We start from the raw sequence: 18,567 nt of genomic DNA, 5'->3' as shown, positions 1-18,567 counted from the left end.
AATTGCAATATTTTGGCCAAACCTAAATCTAAACTCTGAGGTAAAATAATTAGTTTTCCGAAAAAAATACGTAATTTGGAGATTTTAAACGCAATGAACGTCAATTTTACTTTTAGACCTCAGCTTAAAACCTGAACACGCTAGGTTTTTCACTGTACAAGGAAATTTGTTTTCTGATGACGTCATATTTCAGGTTCCTAAATACTCAGTGATGATTGGTTTTATGTTGGGCGGAAGTTTTTTCGCGATTTTTTGCGTATCAGAACAAGTTGTTTTGCGTACTAAAACCTGCTGTTTATCTTTAGGGACCTATAGATGTTATTTTATACAGTCTAGTCACCTAGTGAAACCATATATATTCATTCACACAGCGACAGTCAATAGTCATATTTAAAAACATTTGTTATTACTCTAAAATAAGCATTGACCTAACCTCTTTACATTTTAACATACACTCTTACATGTGATGTATTACAGTCATTCTCTTTATGTATGTAATAAATTGGCTTATTTTGTTCTGTAGATTGATATTGTAGGTTGTATAAAGTATTTATTAAACTAATTGGACCGTAAGTTATGACGGTAAGTGTTGTAAACAAATAAACAAACAATTAATTTTAACTTGTGCTGTGTTGTTATGGGTCCATTTTTATCTGTGTTGCTTCATTATAACAAAATATCGAACTGAACTTGGATTAAGTTTGTTGTTCTTTTAATTTGAATCTGACTTTTTACTATAAAGTACAAGTACCGTTAAAAATTTCTGCATTGTTTGTTTTTTAACTTCACACTGAGACTGTTTTATTAATTATTTTCTGAAACATTAAATCAAATGTGTGATATTTCATTTTAAATTAAGATGACCATTTCCTGATGTCGGCTTTTGAATAAATGTAACTCATTTACCGTTATGTTGAAACAAAGACAGTCTTTATAACATGGGTGTTCTGTTTTATAGTTTAATGACCTATAAATTCTTAGCCAATGTTATTCTTATCTTTGTTTGTATGGAGTTGTTAAAATAATTAAACTACAAAACTGAATCATTTCCTGTGTTAAAGTGTGGGGGAGAGTATGTAAAATATTTAGATACAGTTTTACAATGTTGCAGTACATTATAGTCTTGTGTGAGTAGCAAGTGTGTTAAAAAGTTGTGTTTCTGTATATCTGTCTGTCAGCCATATTATCCCATGATTAAAATAGTCATTCTCGTATTGAAATTGTTTTATGAACAAACAAAGTTTATTTACTGTCAATTGATCAAAATTTGAAAACACAAAGATGTTACATAACTTATAGATTACAAATAAATAGTTTTGAGTTCTCAATAAGCACGATTCCAATATAAGTTTGTTTTTAACCCCTTTGTTTACTTTTTGTTACTCTTTGCCTACTACTAAATGGGACGAGAAAATCAAATTAAAAGATGGCCCTCCTTCCCCCACCCTAATATTTTATATTATATACACAGGATTGTAAAAGTTGTAAATCCGGATTAAAATAGAGCGCAGGTTTAAGTCGTCAATAAATACTGAACTAAGAAACCGAAGAGTATATTGTTGGTCGAACGTTAGAAAGTTTATTTTAATATAAATAGGATTTAATTCTATTAAAAAATCCGGATGTTTTTCGACGATTCGGACGGTCACATTATCAATGAAAAAGGGGTATTTTTACAATCCTGTATATATACAACCAAAAATTTAAATAAATAAAATTTAAAGCTTAGTGCAGTTATATATAAATTAGCCTAGAGATCTCACAAACCTGAACATGGAACAAAGTTTATGCTAAATCTAAACATGGAACAAATTTCAGGATCTTCAGCTCGATTATGCCCTGGATTTAATGAGGAGACTCCCACCTCAGCAGGTGGAGAAAAACCTCTCAGATCTCATTGATCTCGTTCCCGAGTTATGTGAAGATCTTCTGTCATCCGTCGATCAACCTCTGAGAGTATTACGAGATAAACAAACTGGAAAAGATTATTTGTTGTGTGATTATAACAGAGATGGAGATTCATATAGGTCAGTTGCGTGGAAATTTTAAAATATAAACTATTTTTTACCATACAATCAAGGTATATTTTAAATGTATATAAATTTAGAACTATATATGTTCGAAAAAATATATCCATTTTTTCTATTTTTCATTTTAGTAAATATACAGTAGAAATAACATGAAAATTTGCTAAAACCTGTTTTTATTAAAATTGGCAAAGTAGGCAACGTTGTATATCATAGATATTACTGTTTAATGTTTAACTATTAGCGAATATATTATTAGCTTACTATGTGGTGAAAGCATCACATGAACGCTGGGCCAGCTATAGCAGCAAAAAATGGTGTTAGAACACACTGGTCTACGATTGATTGTCAGAATAGGGCAGGAACTGCCAAAAGCATGATTATTGTTTTTACATGCCTGATCAGACTGGGCTGTGTTTTAATCATTACGCATTGTGTAGGTCACCGTGGAGCAACAAATACGATCCACCTTTAAGTGATGGAGCAAAACCTTCCGATAGTTTGCGAGATATTGAAGTCAGTGCTAACAGTGCATTTGATTCATACAGAGAAATGTAAGTGTTTGGTTGATTTAGGTTTATTTATTTTAAAAAATAAAGAAGTAGTAAAGTTTTGTAAAGTAGGTATTAAAATTGTTATATTGGTGAATTTTGTATTGAATGATATTTTAAAGTCTACTTTTATACACTAATATTTCTGAAGACAAACTGTATGTATATCAGATATTAAAACTGTAATTGCTTAAACAGTTGTTTTTGGAACTTTTTGAGTTCTATATAATATACCAAACGACAAAAGTTTATATCTATTAGTAAATATAAGGCACCACATTTTAAAGTCTTTTTTTCATAGACTAATGAACCTGAATATAGTATGGGATATGAAAACTGTAATAAATTGCTTAAAACCTCCTTTTTATTTATATCTGCAACAGTTTGTATCTATTACTAACCAAAATGCACCACGCAGGTACTTTGAAGGTGGTATTTCTTCTGTGTATATGTGGGACCTTGACCATGGGTTTGCTGGTGCCATTCTTATTAAAAAGGTTGGAGATTCTTCACCAAAGATTAAAGGGTGCTGGGATTCTATTCATGTTATTGAAGTTGTGGTAGGTTCAATAAATAAATGCAACTTATTTTATTTTCCATTTCATGGCATGACAGTTGTTATAACACTGGTGTACTGTTTCCTTGTAGCCGATTATGGGTTACCATGTATGTTATTTTGTGGGTGATTATTTTTTTTTTGTTTGGCTGACTATTTGGACAACCCATTAGTGACCATTGGGTTGAAGCAATTACTGTTAAGTGTCTTGCCCAAGGACACGCCTACAATGGTAGCAGCAACGAGTAGTAGCAAGTTAATACAATTGTGTGTAATGGCAGTGCTGGCATAAATTGTTTACTGTGTTATTTAAAAATTAAGACTCTTAAAAATATTGTCTGCACCATAAACATTCTTTGTATAATCTAATAATAAGATGAAAAAACTATAGAAACTCCTACTTTAGGATAGTGTGCCAACTTCATGGGTGCCAAATCTGGAGTGACGGGCCAACCCTGGAAGTTTGTACCCTACATTAATCAAGAAACAATGCAATCAATTTTTTCCATAGGAACGGTCATCTAACTTAACCTGCCTCCCCTGCATTTTAAAAAGTTTGGTGCTTGTGGCCAACTCTGTACTAAATCTAACCACTATATAACCTCACCCCTATAGAATATAAGCCATACTTCCCTGCTTGCAAACATGTTTTATATTTTTATGCAGGAAAAGTCTGGAGGTCGTAATGCTCATTACAAACTTACATCCACTGTTATGCTGTGGCTTCAAACAAGCAAAGCTGCATCAGGAACAATGAACCTTGGGGGAAGTTTAACTAGACAGGTTAACTTTTATATTGCATATTAATGACATCTATATAGTTTGAAGTAATTTAAAAATACTTTAGTTGTGATTTTTTAGGTAAGTAAAGCATTAAAAACATTAGTGTCATTGTCGAGTTTTAATCGTATATTCTGTAGTAGGCTATTTCTTAGCATTCAAAAGTAGTTTGAAGTAATTTAAAATTACTTTAATTGTGTTTTTTTAGGTAAGTAAAGCATTAAAAAAATCAGTAACAGTTGGTTTTAAATGTCATTGTCGAATTACAATTGTATATTATCTAGTAGACTATTTCTAGGTATACAATAAAGTATTTCAGTATCAATGTGGGTTTACAACACTGTTAAAAATAGGAAAAAAATAAATTAACAAAAGTAACTCTTTAGACAAATATTAAAAAAGATTTTAATAAATATTGTAGACTATTTTTTTTCCAGGTTGAAAAAGATTCATCTCTGAACGAAGGAAGCAACTCCCATATTGCTAACATTGGAAGATTGGTTGAAGAGATGGAGAATAAGATGAGACATACTCTCAATGAAATTTATTTCGGGAAAACAAGAGATATTGTGCAAGAGCTACGGTAAGTTGATTCCCTTCTCCTCGTTATTTAAATATTATGATTTTCGCAACTGTTTTCGAAGAGACATGTCTAAAATTATGACATGTTAATAATGTAAAAACTTTTTTTTTAATAATATGATTTTCGTTAATGTTTTTAAGAGAAAAATAAAAATAATGTTATTTTAATATACAAGCTTAATATATAACTTTTTTTTCGATGTTACGTTTTTGATAATACATTTATTATAACTTCGATGTACCTCATGTACAAAAAAGATGACACATTTTTGATGATACAAATATTACAACTTTAATACACCTTATATACAAATTCTTTCTTTGCCTTATTCTGCTTTCCCTTTACTCAACTGAACCACAAACTTTCTTTCACTTCCCTATGATTCCTATCAACACTTATCTCCAGCTACTCCTTTTCTCGCCACAATTCTCACGACCATCGAAAGAAACTCAACATGGAGCTTTCCGCTGGCTTCACAAGGAACAACAGAATGTGACTCTTATTTCACCATTTTCTGTTCGTATCAATTTTAAAAATTGAAGCATAAAAACAAACTAACATTTTTTTCTTGTAGGTCTCTCACTTGTGCATCTGAAAAAGACAAACGACAAACAGTTGCAAACGAGTTGAAAAACAAATTTGGAAAGTAATTCTCCACTGTCTAAACTGCTGCTCAACCATAAACAGTACTGAGCCATGCTATTGTGCATGGCAGCGGTCTAAAATCGGAACCGTTTGCTACCATAATAAATATCTTTAATATAAACAATTGTGGAAGTGATATGATTTGGATGCGGGAATTTTCTCTTTTATCTCTGCATCGTCCCATCTATATCTATATATTCTTTATCATAATTTCTCTCATGTGCAAATCACGCATGCTACACCTTACGCATGCTACACCATGCTTGCAAATGTATCATACCCATTAATGTTATAAACCAAGACCACAAATTTACAAAATATGAAAGACTGCAGCAACACACATGTTCCTGATCTGTGATTACTTACGATATATTGAAATATGCTGATCATATTAGCTGGAATTTTATCTCTTGGAAAAATAAAATTATTTTGTAGCCAGAATCTAAACTTTCGCGTGGTGATGAAGTAAAAAATTATTACACAGTAAATCAAGTATATATTAATACTGTTAAAACATAGGATATTTACTTAAAGACAAACTACTATACAGTAGAGGAAGATGGGACACCTGTAGCACATAATATCTAAATTTTCTGATCGTGTTTTAAACAATTAACAACGGTCTATGGAAGTCGTAAGGATACGGTTTTATGATTCATGAATGTTCTTTATTTACTACCAAATGGGGAAAGAAAATGGAATAAAAAGGTGTCCCATCTTCCCCTACTATACCATATAAGGAAATAATACATAATGGGTGATATCTTTGAGAACCTGGGACAGATTTGGCCCTACAGCCCATACACACAATGGATGAAACAAAGTACAGTGGAAGTTGTCTAACTTGAGTTAAACATAATATCCATCAATGCCTCGTATCACCAGCAGACATCTGTTTGGTTGGAAGCTCATTTTCTAAAACTTGAAATTTATTTTTGAACCAGGATTGGGCTTCCTGTGAAAAAAAATGATGTTTAAACCAATCAAGAGGTAAATGCAACACTTTTATCATGCACTGTTTAAATCAGTGGTTCTTAAACTGGTCGGCCTGCCCTGGTGGGTAAGACAGGAAACCTTTAGGACATAATATCCTGATCGTGTTTTAAACAAATAACATTGTTATATGGGAGTCGTGAGGATACGGTTCTATATTTTTTGAATGTTCCTTGTTTACTATCTTTCCACACCCTACTTTATATATATTAATATAATGTTAGATCAGATGACCTGTAGGTTATGTTGTACTTGTATAGATTCAACTTGAACCTTCCTTAGTTTTTCCTCCACCGTTTGTTTCTCGTTGATTGCTCGCTTAAGGGCGCCATCAAGCGACTAAATTGTGAGGATACATTTTTAGAGACTATTACAGATAACTCCACACACCTTAAAAATGTCCTTTAATTAATTGCTAACATTTTACAAAAGAAAATCATCAAGTAAAATAACTGCCTAAATGATTAAAACAGTAACAAATACAGGTAAAAATCTAATCATAATCTATATTCTGAATCGCAAAGATCAAACTATTCCCAAAAGATTTCTTTGGGTTTATAATGGGGTGGGGAAGACAAGACACCTTTAGCACATAATATTCAAATATCCTAATCGTGTTTTAAACAATTAACAACGGTCTATAGTAGTTGCGAGGATACGGTTTTATAATTCCTTGAATGTTCTTTGTTTACTACCAAGTAGTACAGAAAAATAATACGAAAAGCTGTCCCATTCTAACCCACCCTACTATACACCTAGCAGTTACAACATATGGTGTTGTGGGGTAAGATGGGACATTTTAAATTTTATATTTAACTATATTGCCACAATTCTAAATTAGCATTGTAATTGTTTAAAACACTATTATGACATGAGATTAAGGTCCTAACAGTATCCCATCTTACCCTACAGTACTATATATACTACCTGTATTTTGTTGATAAGAACTTCTTTTTCCGCTTTTTCTTTCCCCAGCTCTGACTCCAACTTAGAGCTAGTTTCACGGGATAACTTCTGCGCATGACTGAGTGCTGCTATGTCTTCTTGCAGTGATGATACCTGTTTTGTGGATCATTTTTACACATTTGGTATACTATTTTTATTGTTTTTCCAATAACAAAAACTTTTGTTTTCTACTTCAAAAATTTTTAAAACATTTTTAAAAACATATATTGTTTTTTTACAAATTTATTTTTTTCCAAAAACCAAAACAAAAAATTTGTGCCATAAAATTATTAAAATTGATCCCCACAACTTCCATTGACCATTGTTAATTGTTTAAAACACGATCAAAATATGTATATATTATGTGCTACAGGTGTCCCATCTCCCACCCTACTATACATAAACCTCGTTTTAAGCCCATGCAAATTGTTATGTACCAAGTAATCAAATGTATCACCTCAGTGTTAAAGGTTGCGATAATGGAAGCTTGTTCTTTATGTTTTTCGATATAACTTTGCTTCGTTTTCTCCAATTCTCCCAACTCACTGTCAATTTCCTTGAAAAAAGGAAATAGTAAGTTTTTTATAAAAACAGTAATAAATTCATATAACATACCCTTTTGCATGGTAACTACTAGGCAGGTAAGTAATCGCATAATTAGCTGGAAAAAAAGTTTACATGCATTTCGTCATATTCACGTTATCTTTGTCGAATAAATCGAAATATGGTGGGAAGGCAGTCTCACTTTTAGCATAAATATTTTACCATGCAAAAAGTATAATACACCTCATGCCAACATTTTTCAAGGTATTGCGGATAACCTAGACAACACATTAGGGTTTTATAGATTGAGCAATAGACGGTATGTTTTTGTCCAAAGACACATACACCCACAATGATAGCAAGACAAGTCTTAAACCTGTAACCTTGAACTCTGGCCATGCAAAAAAAGGGTATTAGTAAACCAAACGAACTTTAATCCTCTGATTAGTGAAGATCTTGCTCTTCCTCTCTGCTTGCATCCGATCCAAGGATATTTTCTGCTGTTTCATCTTTTCCTTTTGTTTTGCGATTGTTTGTTCCCGATCAGCGAGTTTGGAACGAAGCTCGGAATTTCCGCGAGTAAGTTGTGTGTTGCGTGATTGGGCAGATTCAGCTGTTTTCTTTAACTGTAAGGTAATATTTCTTTGAATGAATACTCCTGCTGTACATTCCTACCATACTATACATTAAAAAAGAAGAAATCAAAATAATATAAAAAAAGAAAAGAAAAAAAAATTTTTTTTTCATTAAAGAATCATTAAAAACAATCGAAAGTAAATTCATAAAAGAAAAAAGAAAATTTCCCACGTTTCTTTCATTAAAAAAATAATAACAGAATAAAATTCATAAAAAAGAAAGAAATCACTCACCTCATTAACTTGCGTAGTTAGTTGTCGTTTGATCGCCGATCTTTCTCGATTAAACTGATCCTTCATCTGCTGGAGACGATCATTGTTGCTCCGGGATGTGAGAAGAGCTTCTTCTTCTGAGGATTTCTGCTGACGAAGAATCGTCTCGTTTCGCTCACGCTGGATTTCAAGATCCGTCTAAATAAAAAAAAAATTCTCATCATTTAGTTAAAACGGTACGGACTGTACATTTTTAGATTCAACCATGTTTCGCATTTTTTTGTAAAATTTTTATGTAGCTAGAAAAAACACAAATCTAGGATAAAAGGACAGTACCCCTACACATACAAATCCTTACCTTGCATTTATCAAGATCCTCCTTAAGTTGTGCATTGGTTCGTAAAACATCATCTAGAGAAGCAGCCAGCCTCACGTTATCGTGTCGCGCTCGTTCTAACGCTTCCAATGCAGGGGTTATACGTGATTGTTCAAGAGCATCACGATTATGCGATGTGGATTCTAACTTTGCAATCTCTGTGTTCAGGATGTGAACTTGGTGTTCAAGCTGAGATCTGAAGACAAGGATACATTAAAAATAATGACAAAATTGTTAAGACAAAAAAAATACCTTAAAAAATCAAAAATTCCTAACACAATAATAAACATTCAAAAAATGCATAAAATCTAAAGACAAAATGCGTTTAAAACAATGAAAAAATTCTTTATACAAAAAATACAATTCAAAAGTTTAATAAAATTCTTAAGAAAAAATTTTTTTTAAAATAAAATCAAAAAAATTCTAAGACAAATATTTATATTACTAGGAGGGTAAGATGGGATACTGATAACAGTAGCATCTATATTCCATATTTTCTAATCAAGTTTTAAACAGTTAAAAACTGCTCTAATTAACTTGCAAAATATTGAATCAAATTACTTTTCGTCAGTAAGAGCTGCCAGTTGTCCATCCTTCCTCCCAAGTTTAGTTTGCACTTGATCCAACACCTCTTGTAGTTGCGCTTGTCGTGTTGTGATGTCATCTATCGTGGATGATAGACGAGCGTTGTCTGATCGACAATCTGATAATTCTCTCTTCATTTGCGAAACCCGACTTTTTTCCTGGTCCTTAAGTCCGAGAGCGAATTTTGAAAAAAAAAATTATTAAAATCAGAAAAATGACTATCCATAAAAGTAAACTATATGGTACATACAAGGCTAGGTTTTACAGATGCAACCTTTGGGGTAGAACTCAACTTTTAAAACAGGGGTGACAGCATTTTTAGCAAAAACAGCTTTTACTCCGCTGCTAGTATATGTGTATTTAACTTACCACCAAAAATTAAAAATTCTGAACAATATAAAGAAAAGAAGCATAAAATAAGTGTATAATGTTACAAGGTAATATTAATCTTTACAAAATCACCTTTGTGACTTCTATTTGTGCCATGGCTACCTCCTTATCTCTTACAGCTTCATCACGAGCAGTTATAGCTAAGTTGAAATCCGCTTCTTTTCTTTCCATGCCATGTTGTAGCTGAATGAATAAAAATATTTGAAAAGGTGTATATTTTATTTGTTGTAAAAATCCATATATTGTGTATTTCAAATTTACCAAGCACACAATGGGAGCATATATTTAATATACAATGCTGTGGTAAACACGATAGCGGTTGTATTTTATTAAAAACCTAATATTTATTAAACCATAAATGTCCTAAAAACACACCCCTTTTGTTTTATTTAATCATTCATAACAATTGAAAACTGGGTGTTGGAGTAATAGGTGAAATACTGGGTGTTGGAGTAATAGGTGAAATACTGGGTGTTGGAGTAATAGGTCAAATACTGGGTGTTGGAGTAATAGGTGAAATACTGGGTGTTGGAGTAATAGGTGAAATACTGGGTGTTGGAGTAATAGATCAAATCTGGCCCGAAACCTTGAAGGGCTATAGAAAGGGCTTTACCCATATAGAATAGAATGTGTGTAGTTTTGGATTAATGGGCCAAATCTGGCCTAAATCCCTGGACCCTGACAAGGTCCTCAGTCACACCTCACCCAAATAGAACAGAATATGTATAATGTTGTAGTGCTTGGGTAATTGGGCCAAATCTAATCTCAGGACCATGACAAGGACCTCACGCCTCGGACCTCACCCATATAGAAATGCATATGAGTAGTTTTTTGGGGTAATGGGTAAAAACGGACCTAAATCCCAGGTCTCTGACAAGGACCTCACCCATATAGAATATAGAAACGTGCACCTGTTTAATGTGAGATTGCATTCTGTTCGATTCCACTCTCGAGTTTGCCACCTCTGTAGCAACTTGCGAATATTTTTGTTCCAACGCGCGATTGGTTGCGCGCAGTTGAACAACTTGTGACTGCACTGAGGCTATATTTCGTAATTCTTCTTCTAGCTGTTCAACACGAGTCTGGAAGAAAAGAATTTAAATATTTAAAATCTAAAAAAAAAATTTTGAAACAAAAAAATTAAAGTATTTAGAAATAAAATTGCTATTACTTTTTTTAGTAAACCAAGGTGTAAAATAGGGTAACATTGAAAATTTGCCAAGCGGCACATACCTTTAACTTTCCGTTATCATACGAAAGCTGACCCTTTGCAAGGTTTGACGCAGCTGCAAGGTCTTGAGCTCGCTTATAAATCGCTTCCTGTTGTTCCACAGATGCAACGCGGTCCATTAACCTCACATTTTCTTCTTCCAACTGATCTTTTTCCCGTTTCAAGATATCTTGCTCCAACTTTTAATATTAAAATTTGATGATTTTAAGTGTAATTAATTATTTAATTTTTTAGGAATGTCGAATTTTCGGTATTTCTTAATACTCATTGCGTTGGGTTCTACTAAAAAACTTTAGTTTTACTATTTTAATTTCAAGAATTGAATTTTTAAGTGTTAATTAATTAATAAATATATATTTTTTGGAAATGTCAAACTTTAGATATTTGATATTAAAAAAATGTTTTCCTATTTACACTTTTTAATTTCTCACTAAAAGATTGTTTAGGTGACCAATTAGTAAAAAAGATGTCTGGAAGCAAATTTCAAAATCAAAAATGGATTTATTTTTGAGTTGTTTAAATAAGAAGAGTCATTTTGTCAGAAATATGGAACCTAATGTTGGATTATGGAAATTTTTATCATGTCATTCCCCACTCACAGTTAAAAATATAATTTAAATAATTCTTAATCATATTTTTACTACTTTTTATTTAGATATAAATTGTGCAGCTTACTCATTATAATGTTCCAGGATTTGAATAATATATTATGAAAATCATGAATATTTAAAAGGAAACTTAACATGGCAATAAACAGAACAACAAATAAAATTATTCCACCTTTATTTCCTCAAGTTGTTGTTGTAAAAATTCTTTTTCTCTTGTTACGTCACTTGCTGCTTTGTTCAATTCCTTCATATGATTTTCACGAGTTTTCATCAATTCATCTCGTTCTTTAACTGCCAGTGCTGTGTTCTGTATAATATAACAGCTGAGTTTGAAATACAGGTAAATTATTGCTTTAGCAAATAATATCCAAATATCCTGATTGTGTTTTAAACAATTAACTACGGTTTATAATTCTTTGCATTTTCTTTGTTTACTACCAAATGGGACAAAAAATAGAATAAAAAGGTGTCCCATCTTCCCCCACACTACTATATCACAAGAAACAACCAAAATTCAAATTCTCAAAAATGACAACAATTAATGTCTTAAACTATAGGTATTAATCTAAAACATTTTAAGTATAAAAAATATAAATTTGGTTTAACACATTTATGACATCGTAAATTTAACAACTGTTGTTTTGTCTCTATATCCTGTCTTTTCGTTTAAAATACTTTAAATCTTTGCTACCGTAATCAAAGAGACAAATAAAATTATTATGGTACTATTTATTATATTATTCACCTGTTTCTCCTCATTCATTATTCGCTCCCACTCTTGCTCTTTCTTCTCCAAATCCTCCTCCTTCTCTTTGAGAGCAATCTCTTGTTTCTTTAAGCAACTTTCAAGAGTTTTATTTTTTGCTTCCAACGATGACATTTTCTGTTTTTCTTTTTTTAAAACCTATACCAAAATTCAAATTGTTCAAATTTATTTGTTGAAACCAGAATGATTAAAAATAAGATGTAAAATAAAGTTTGTAGTGTCTACTACTGCCTATACATACATGGTAGACATGTAACAATTCTAAAACAAATCTAGCTTTAGCATCTTACAGTAGATTTTACTGTCAAAATTATGGGGTTTGTAATTTTAAAAAAATTAGGAAATCTGAAAAGGAAAAATCAACAAACCCAAAAATACTAATTTAGTTTTAAAATTACTATTGAACAGGTAGAGTACTACCTGTCTCATTTCTGATCTTAATTTATTTTCTTGTTCTTTTCTCTGTTTCTCTTCCACAGTCCCCCTCTCCATGTTCTCTTCTTGTTTCTTTTTTAAATCCTCCTCCAAATCCTCTACTTTTGCTCTTTCCTCCTCTAGAGCATCTTGCAAGTCCCGGTTCTCTGTTTGTAGTTGTGTGAACGCAGACTAAGGAAGGAAAATATAATTTGTAAATTTAGGCAAAAAATAATTTCAAATACAAGAAATTAGCTTGGGCATAATCCTTTACTTAAGTAAAAAGTATTTCTTGATATAATGAATAAATGTAACTAATTTAACCTCGCGTGTCGGGGAAACGACAGTCGTAACATAGGTGTACTCTTTTATACACCTTGTGCCCGCTTACGGGTTACCACATATGTAACTTTGTTGGTAATTATTTTGGAAGGATGTTTAGTTTTAATTTAGACAAACCAAAAGTGACCACTGGGTTGTAGCAACTGTTGTTAATTGTCTTGCCCAAGGACACATAGACCCACAAAGTTGTTTAGGCGATAGAAATTGACAATCATTTGCTACCGATAAAGTGTATTTCCTTGATATAAAAAGTATATATGAAAGGATATCATTGTCCTAATTCGGATTCGCTTATTAGTTTAATACTTATTCATCATGATAATTAATGTTTGATTGGTCCTAACCATTCAGACCAAAGTAAAACAAAAATAAATAAGAATTGCATTCATATATATTACCAGTTCTACTTTTACCTTTTGTGCTTCAAGTACAATATTACATTCCTTAATTTCCTTCTGCAGTGCATTCTGTTGTGAAGCGATTGTAGCGTTTTCAACAGAATGTGATTGCTGTTCATTTATTAACCTGAAATTAAAATACTAACTGAATAAAATACAAAATATATTTACCACAAAATGTAGTTTAAAAAAGTGTTAAAATTGTAAAAAGATAAAATAATGTTTGACTAAAACTTTACTAAAACACAAAAAAAATTACCCTAAAAAATCAATAACAAATTTTAAATGGTTTAATAGAATTTTAATTAAAGTTTATGCTTTTTGGTAAAAGTTTTAATCTCAGAAATAAAATAGGTCCCATAAATATTAAAAAAAAATATATATATATATATATTTTAAACAAATCATATATATGCTTTTTTTAAGATTAATTTTCACTTTTTTTTAAAAAAAAGTAGTAATTTAAAGTGTGTAGATATTTTTAAACAAATTATGTATATATATATATATATTTATATATATGTGTGTGTGTTTATATATATTTATGATTTAATATCAGAAAAACCTTCGAATAGCTTCTTCTTTTGCATCTAATTCTTCTTTAAACATCGCAAGCGTTTGTTCCATTTCTCTTGCTTTAACATTCCATTGCTCTGTTTGTTTACTGTGCGCTTCACTTGATGATTTTAAATTCATGTTTTCTTTTTTTAATTCATCAGTCTGTGTGTACAAACAAAAATGAAGAAAAAAATTGGTATTAATAATTGTTGGTAAATTTTAGTATATAATCTATAAATATTACATTATATATCATATATGTATTATAATGTATTTTTTAAAAATGGATAAAAAAATGTTTTTACTAACAATTTTTAGTATATTTTATTATACATAAAATAACAATAAATGTTATAACGACTGTCCAGTTTCGGCCAAGCAAAGATAAAGTTACATTTATCCAAATTAAAGATATGTTATTAACCTGTGCACGCTCGCGTTGCAACTCATCTTCAATATCTTGTACTCGGGATAAAAGAGAAAGATGAGAGTTTTCGATTGTCTCCCTCATCTCTTGCTCCCGGGAGGATTCTTTCTTTAACTCTTCAATCTTCCGGATGAGTTTGTCTCTGGCAACTACATCTTCAGAAGAGGACACAGTGTTCCTCTGTTTGAGCAAAATAAAGCACAAAATATATTATAGTCAGTAAAACATTTTTGTTTATATAGTAAGGGGGGGCAGGAAAATTTTAACATATAATATCCAAATACCGTGATCACAATTAACAACGGTTTATTGGAGTCGTGAGAATACGGTTTATAATTCTTTAAATATTAGTTGTCAGTTGTTACTATCAAATGGGACCAGAACATAGAATAAAAAGGTGTACCATCTTTCCCACCCTAATATGTGTATACCTAAAACAAATATAAACACTTAACTAACTTTACATTAAAACATACATTGGTAGCTTGATCAAGTTTTTCAAGAAGCTGTTTAACTTCCATCTCGGCCTCCTTCCAACGTTGATCAACATCCTCCCTGCTTCTCCTCTCCATGTTTATCTCCTCTTCTTGTTTCTTTATTTTATTTTCTTGGTGAGAAATCTCTTCTTTCAATCTTAAATAAATCTATATAGTAGGGTGGGGGGAGATGGGACACTTTTAACACATAATATCCTAATTGTGTTTTAAACCATTACCAAAGGTGTGTTCTTTGTTTACCACCAAATGAGATGAAGTTATAATAAGTATTTAGTACGGTATTTCCGATTTTTAAACAATGGTATGCCAAATGTGTTTTCTTAGTGGCATGCTAACTCAAGACTGTAGGTAGGCAACAGTTTAGAGTTTTAAACACATTTTCATGCACAGCAGGAACAAACAAGTATAAACTATTACGTAGCCTATAAAAAACAAATATAAACTATAATATTAATGTAATCACAAGCTAATTAAATGTTCATATAATAAAAAAAAATATGAAGTATTACCAGCAAAATCAGTCTTACTTTTCAATGACAATGTTCTTTTCCCGGTCAGCAGTCTCATGTGTTGTCTGCATTGAGCAAAGACTTAATTTCAAAGATTGAATGACGCTTTCTGTCTTGCACAACCTGGTAACCAACTTCTGATATTGCTCGGACTTTATTTTCAAAGACGTTTTCTTCCCTCCTGTATTTTCTGTGTTCTGAAAGATCTTTTTTTTTTATTGACATTTTTGTTATTGACACGAGTTGCAAATATGAGTACTGGCACAGCCACCAAGGTTTCACAGAACCCCCCTATTGTGTAAAAAAAATGTTTGGATGCATTGATGATTAGAGTACAATTTTGTTAAAAGTGTATAATAAATGAAATAAGTTATCTGTATATAGTCAAATATTGCTTACAAAGTTAACTTTCAATGGTTGAATTGGTGTTTGCTTCTTTAATATAGGATGGTGGGAAGTCTTGGTTGATCTTTCTAATGGAACATCTCCAAATCGAACAGATTTCTCAGATTTCTTTTCTTTATTTAATTTTAACAATACTTTAATATTTTGTCCTGAATAGGATTTACAAATTTCATACCTTCCCCTTTGTTCAACCAGTCACTTACAGATGTTGGGAATTCAGGAGACTGTAATGTCAACCTGGAAAATAAATAAAGCATTATAATGAAAGGCAGAACAATTAGTCAATTATATTAAAAATAATAGAGGCCAGAGCTATAATATAAATAGAGATATGTATTAAAAAACCTACTGGTAAGCCTGGTCATCAAGTAGATCTTTGTTAGGAGTTATTCCAAGGTCCATGAGCATGTTAGCGAGGTCTTTTGTCTCCGTTTCAGCTCCTGTCAATCTCTCTTGCATCAGCTGTTAAAAAATAAACATAAACATTTATCATTAAAAAAAAACAATTTTGATTTTTTTCAAAAAGATTTTTAAACTTTGGTGGTACCTTTATATCACATTTGTGCATTTCTATCCATACACAAATTTTGATTGTTTTGTTGGAATGTCTATTTAAAGACGTTGGACACACAAGGACAGTTATTAAAATAATAAAATAAAAAACTCAGGCGGCATGGTAGTGTTATATTTATTTAGGTAAATATAAAAATACGTTTAGCTTATTTCTGTTTCAATTTTAATGCATAACATTTACAATTTATTGTTAAGGTTTACAAATTTACTCACGTTTAGGGCTCCTTCTGACATGGTTTGCGGTAATGGAGAATTGTTTTCCGTAGACATTTTAAGTTAATTTTCCATGAACGTTTGATATAGAGAAATAAAGTATAGATGTTCTGTAATTTTTGTATAATTATCTATAAAGATTTGATTTAAGCAAATCCAAGAACCAAAAAAAATAGCTGTAAAAATTAAAATAAACAACAATTTAAAATTGGCAGTTAAATTTTAAGTAAGGTAAATGAATGAAAGATCGCTTTAATCATACAAAAATCAAAATCTTTGTGCAGTAAAAATGAACAAATGACACTTCAAAATTAGACATGAGTCTTAAAAATTGTAACTGAGCAGGCTTCATCAGTTTCTATGCCAACTTCATCCATAAAAACTTTTTTGCTCTTGGGGTATCCTTCTAAAACCGCATTCATTAAATCAGAAGTCATTCGTTTTCTCTTTTTCCAATGCCCTACATACGTCTTGTGTTGTTCATATACTTTCTTCTTTTGAGCCGGATCAATCGTTCCAGACATGGATTTTAAGCTTTTTAAATGTGTTTTCATCTTTGCAACATCTTCTCTTAGATTTTTTACTTTTTCCAATGCATCTGCTGTAGTGAGCGACGACTTTAGTTGGCCAAGTAAAGATGACTTCTTCTGATACTCTGTCTGCAAACTCATTACTTTTTCAGTGAGCTCTTTAATTCCAGCATCAAGTTTGGTTATTTCTTCCTTATTTACTGCAGGGAATTGAGACTGGTGCACAACATAAATCTTGGATTTGCCATACGTTTTCTCAAGCAGCTTTCCCTGTTGGCTCAAGGTTTCAACAGCTCTTGTCACGGCAGTTTTTCCATGCTCCTTGTGTAGATTCGAAAAAATATCTGCAGCGCTATATGGCCGATTCTGAGCTTTCATATACTCGAAAACGGCATCTTCAACTTTTTTTGCCATTTGATTATCTAAAAAAGGGTTAGTCACAAAATTATTAAAATATATAAAGTACCCAGGCAGTATAACATAAAAAAACGTATTTTACAATTAGCTAAAAGGTATCACATTTGTGCACAAAATATTCTGTCTACAAAATGTCTACCAATATCATCATTCAATTATTTTTATTTCGAAACTCGAACAGCGACCGCTGTTTCCACGGCTCGCTGATTTCCAAAGTAAACATTTGCAATAGACATCGTGATCTATTAAAAATCAAATATTTCTGTATCTTATTTCGAAATGTCACGTCATATACCAAAGTATGATTGCGTGATTGTAAAATATTAAAAATATACAATGTATCAGATTTAATCTTGGATACTTGCAAACGAAGATTCAAGGTGTATAAAAATTCTGAAGCAGCCGATTTATAAATAAAGTTGTTCACAAGCCGCAGTCCAAGTGTAAATAAATCATAACTATAATACCTAAAATTGCCCTAATGTTCATGCTAGAGTTCGGCAATTTTACTAATCCAACAGCTACGCTACACGTGTACAAAATTATAGGTTATAGCGCCCTATCCGGTAGTTTGTTTTGTCGTACAATCACGGCGACTCGTGCAACGTTTTGATGTAAAATGAGTCTTGTGATTTTCGTGTCTGTATAGACGTAGTGGTTCTGTATCAGTAAAACAGAAACCGTAAAACGTAGTTGAAATTAGATTTGCCTAAAGTATTTAGGTTTGCTGCTGCAGCAGTGTGTTGGTTCATTTTAGAAAAAAATTACATTTACTGTATTATTCAGTATACTTAAATATTCCGGAACTTAACATCCTATCTGTATATTTCCAGCCGTCCATACCTTTATACATTACA

At 31.6% G+C, this 18,567-nt stretch overlaps 3 protein-coding genes across 4 annotated transcripts; 1 reads left to right on the top strand and 2 right to left on the bottom strand.

The window, feature by feature from the left end:
- Positions 1 to 435: 435 nt before the first annotated feature.
- LOC149743402 (F-actin-capping protein subunit beta-like) lies at positions 436 to 5,583 on the top strand. 2 transcript variants are annotated; one of them, XM_089885689.1, is made up of 8 exons: positions 436 to 582; positions 1,819 to 2,027; positions 2,468 to 2,581; positions 2,997 to 3,138; positions 3,801 to 3,917; positions 4,352 to 4,497; positions 4,903 to 5,013; positions 5,072 to 5,583. In XM_089885689.1, exons 1-7 carry the CDS (start codon positions 577 to 579, stop codon positions 4,991 to 4,993), a joined length of 825 nt encoding a protein of 274 aa, XP_089741815.1. In that variant the 5' UTR covers positions 436 to 576; the 3' UTR covers positions 4,994 to 5,013; positions 5,072 to 5,583. The 2 variants fall into 2 exon arrangements, with proteins under 2 accessions (XP_089741815.1, XP_089741816.1); XM_089885690.1 differs by lacking the exon at positions 4,903 to 5,013.
- On the bottom strand, positions 5,072 to 16,949 carry LOC149743401 (coiled-coil domain-containing protein 150-like). The gene is made up of 23 exons (XM_089885668.1): positions 16,764 to 16,949; positions 16,327 to 16,439; positions 16,153 to 16,214; positions 15,972 to 16,090; positions 15,591 to 15,769; positions 15,043 to 15,199; positions 14,564 to 14,746; positions 14,147 to 14,301; positions 13,597 to 13,708; positions 12,848 to 13,033; positions 12,407 to 12,565; positions 11,834 to 11,968; positions 11,056 to 11,232; positions 10,734 to 10,904; positions 9,895 to 10,005; positions 9,409 to 9,596; positions 8,830 to 9,043; positions 8,493 to 8,669; positions 8,055 to 8,249; positions 7,538 to 7,636; positions 7,063 to 7,194; positions 6,370 to 6,474; positions 5,072 to 6,097 (listed from the first exon to the last, which is right to left on the bottom strand). The coding sequence occupies exons 1-23, from the start codon at positions 16,818 to 16,820 to the stop codon at positions 6,008 to 6,010; spliced, it is 3,276 nt and encodes a 1,091-aa protein (XP_089741794.1). The 5' UTR covers positions 16,821 to 16,949; the 3' UTR covers positions 5,072 to 6,007.
- Positions 16,940 to 17,817, bottom strand: LOC149743400 (homologous-pairing protein 2 homolog). Its single transcript, XM_089885694.1, has one exon. The coding sequence runs from the start codon at positions 17,705 to 17,707 to the stop codon at positions 17,075 to 17,077; it is 633 nt and encodes a 210-aa protein (XP_089741820.1). The 5' UTR covers positions 17,708 to 17,817; the 3' UTR covers positions 16,940 to 17,074.
- Between the last annotated feature and the right edge of the window lie 750 nt (positions 17,818 to 18,567).

Source organism: Ciona robusta, chromosome 1, assembly GCF_009617815.1.
Source record: "Ciona robusta chromosome 1, ASM961781v2".
In the NCBI taxonomy this organism is placed as follows: domain Eukaryota; kingdom Metazoa; phylum Chordata; class Ascidiacea; order Phlebobranchia; family Cionidae; genus Ciona; species Ciona robusta.
This window is presented reverse-complemented; position numbering and strand designations above follow the sequence as displayed.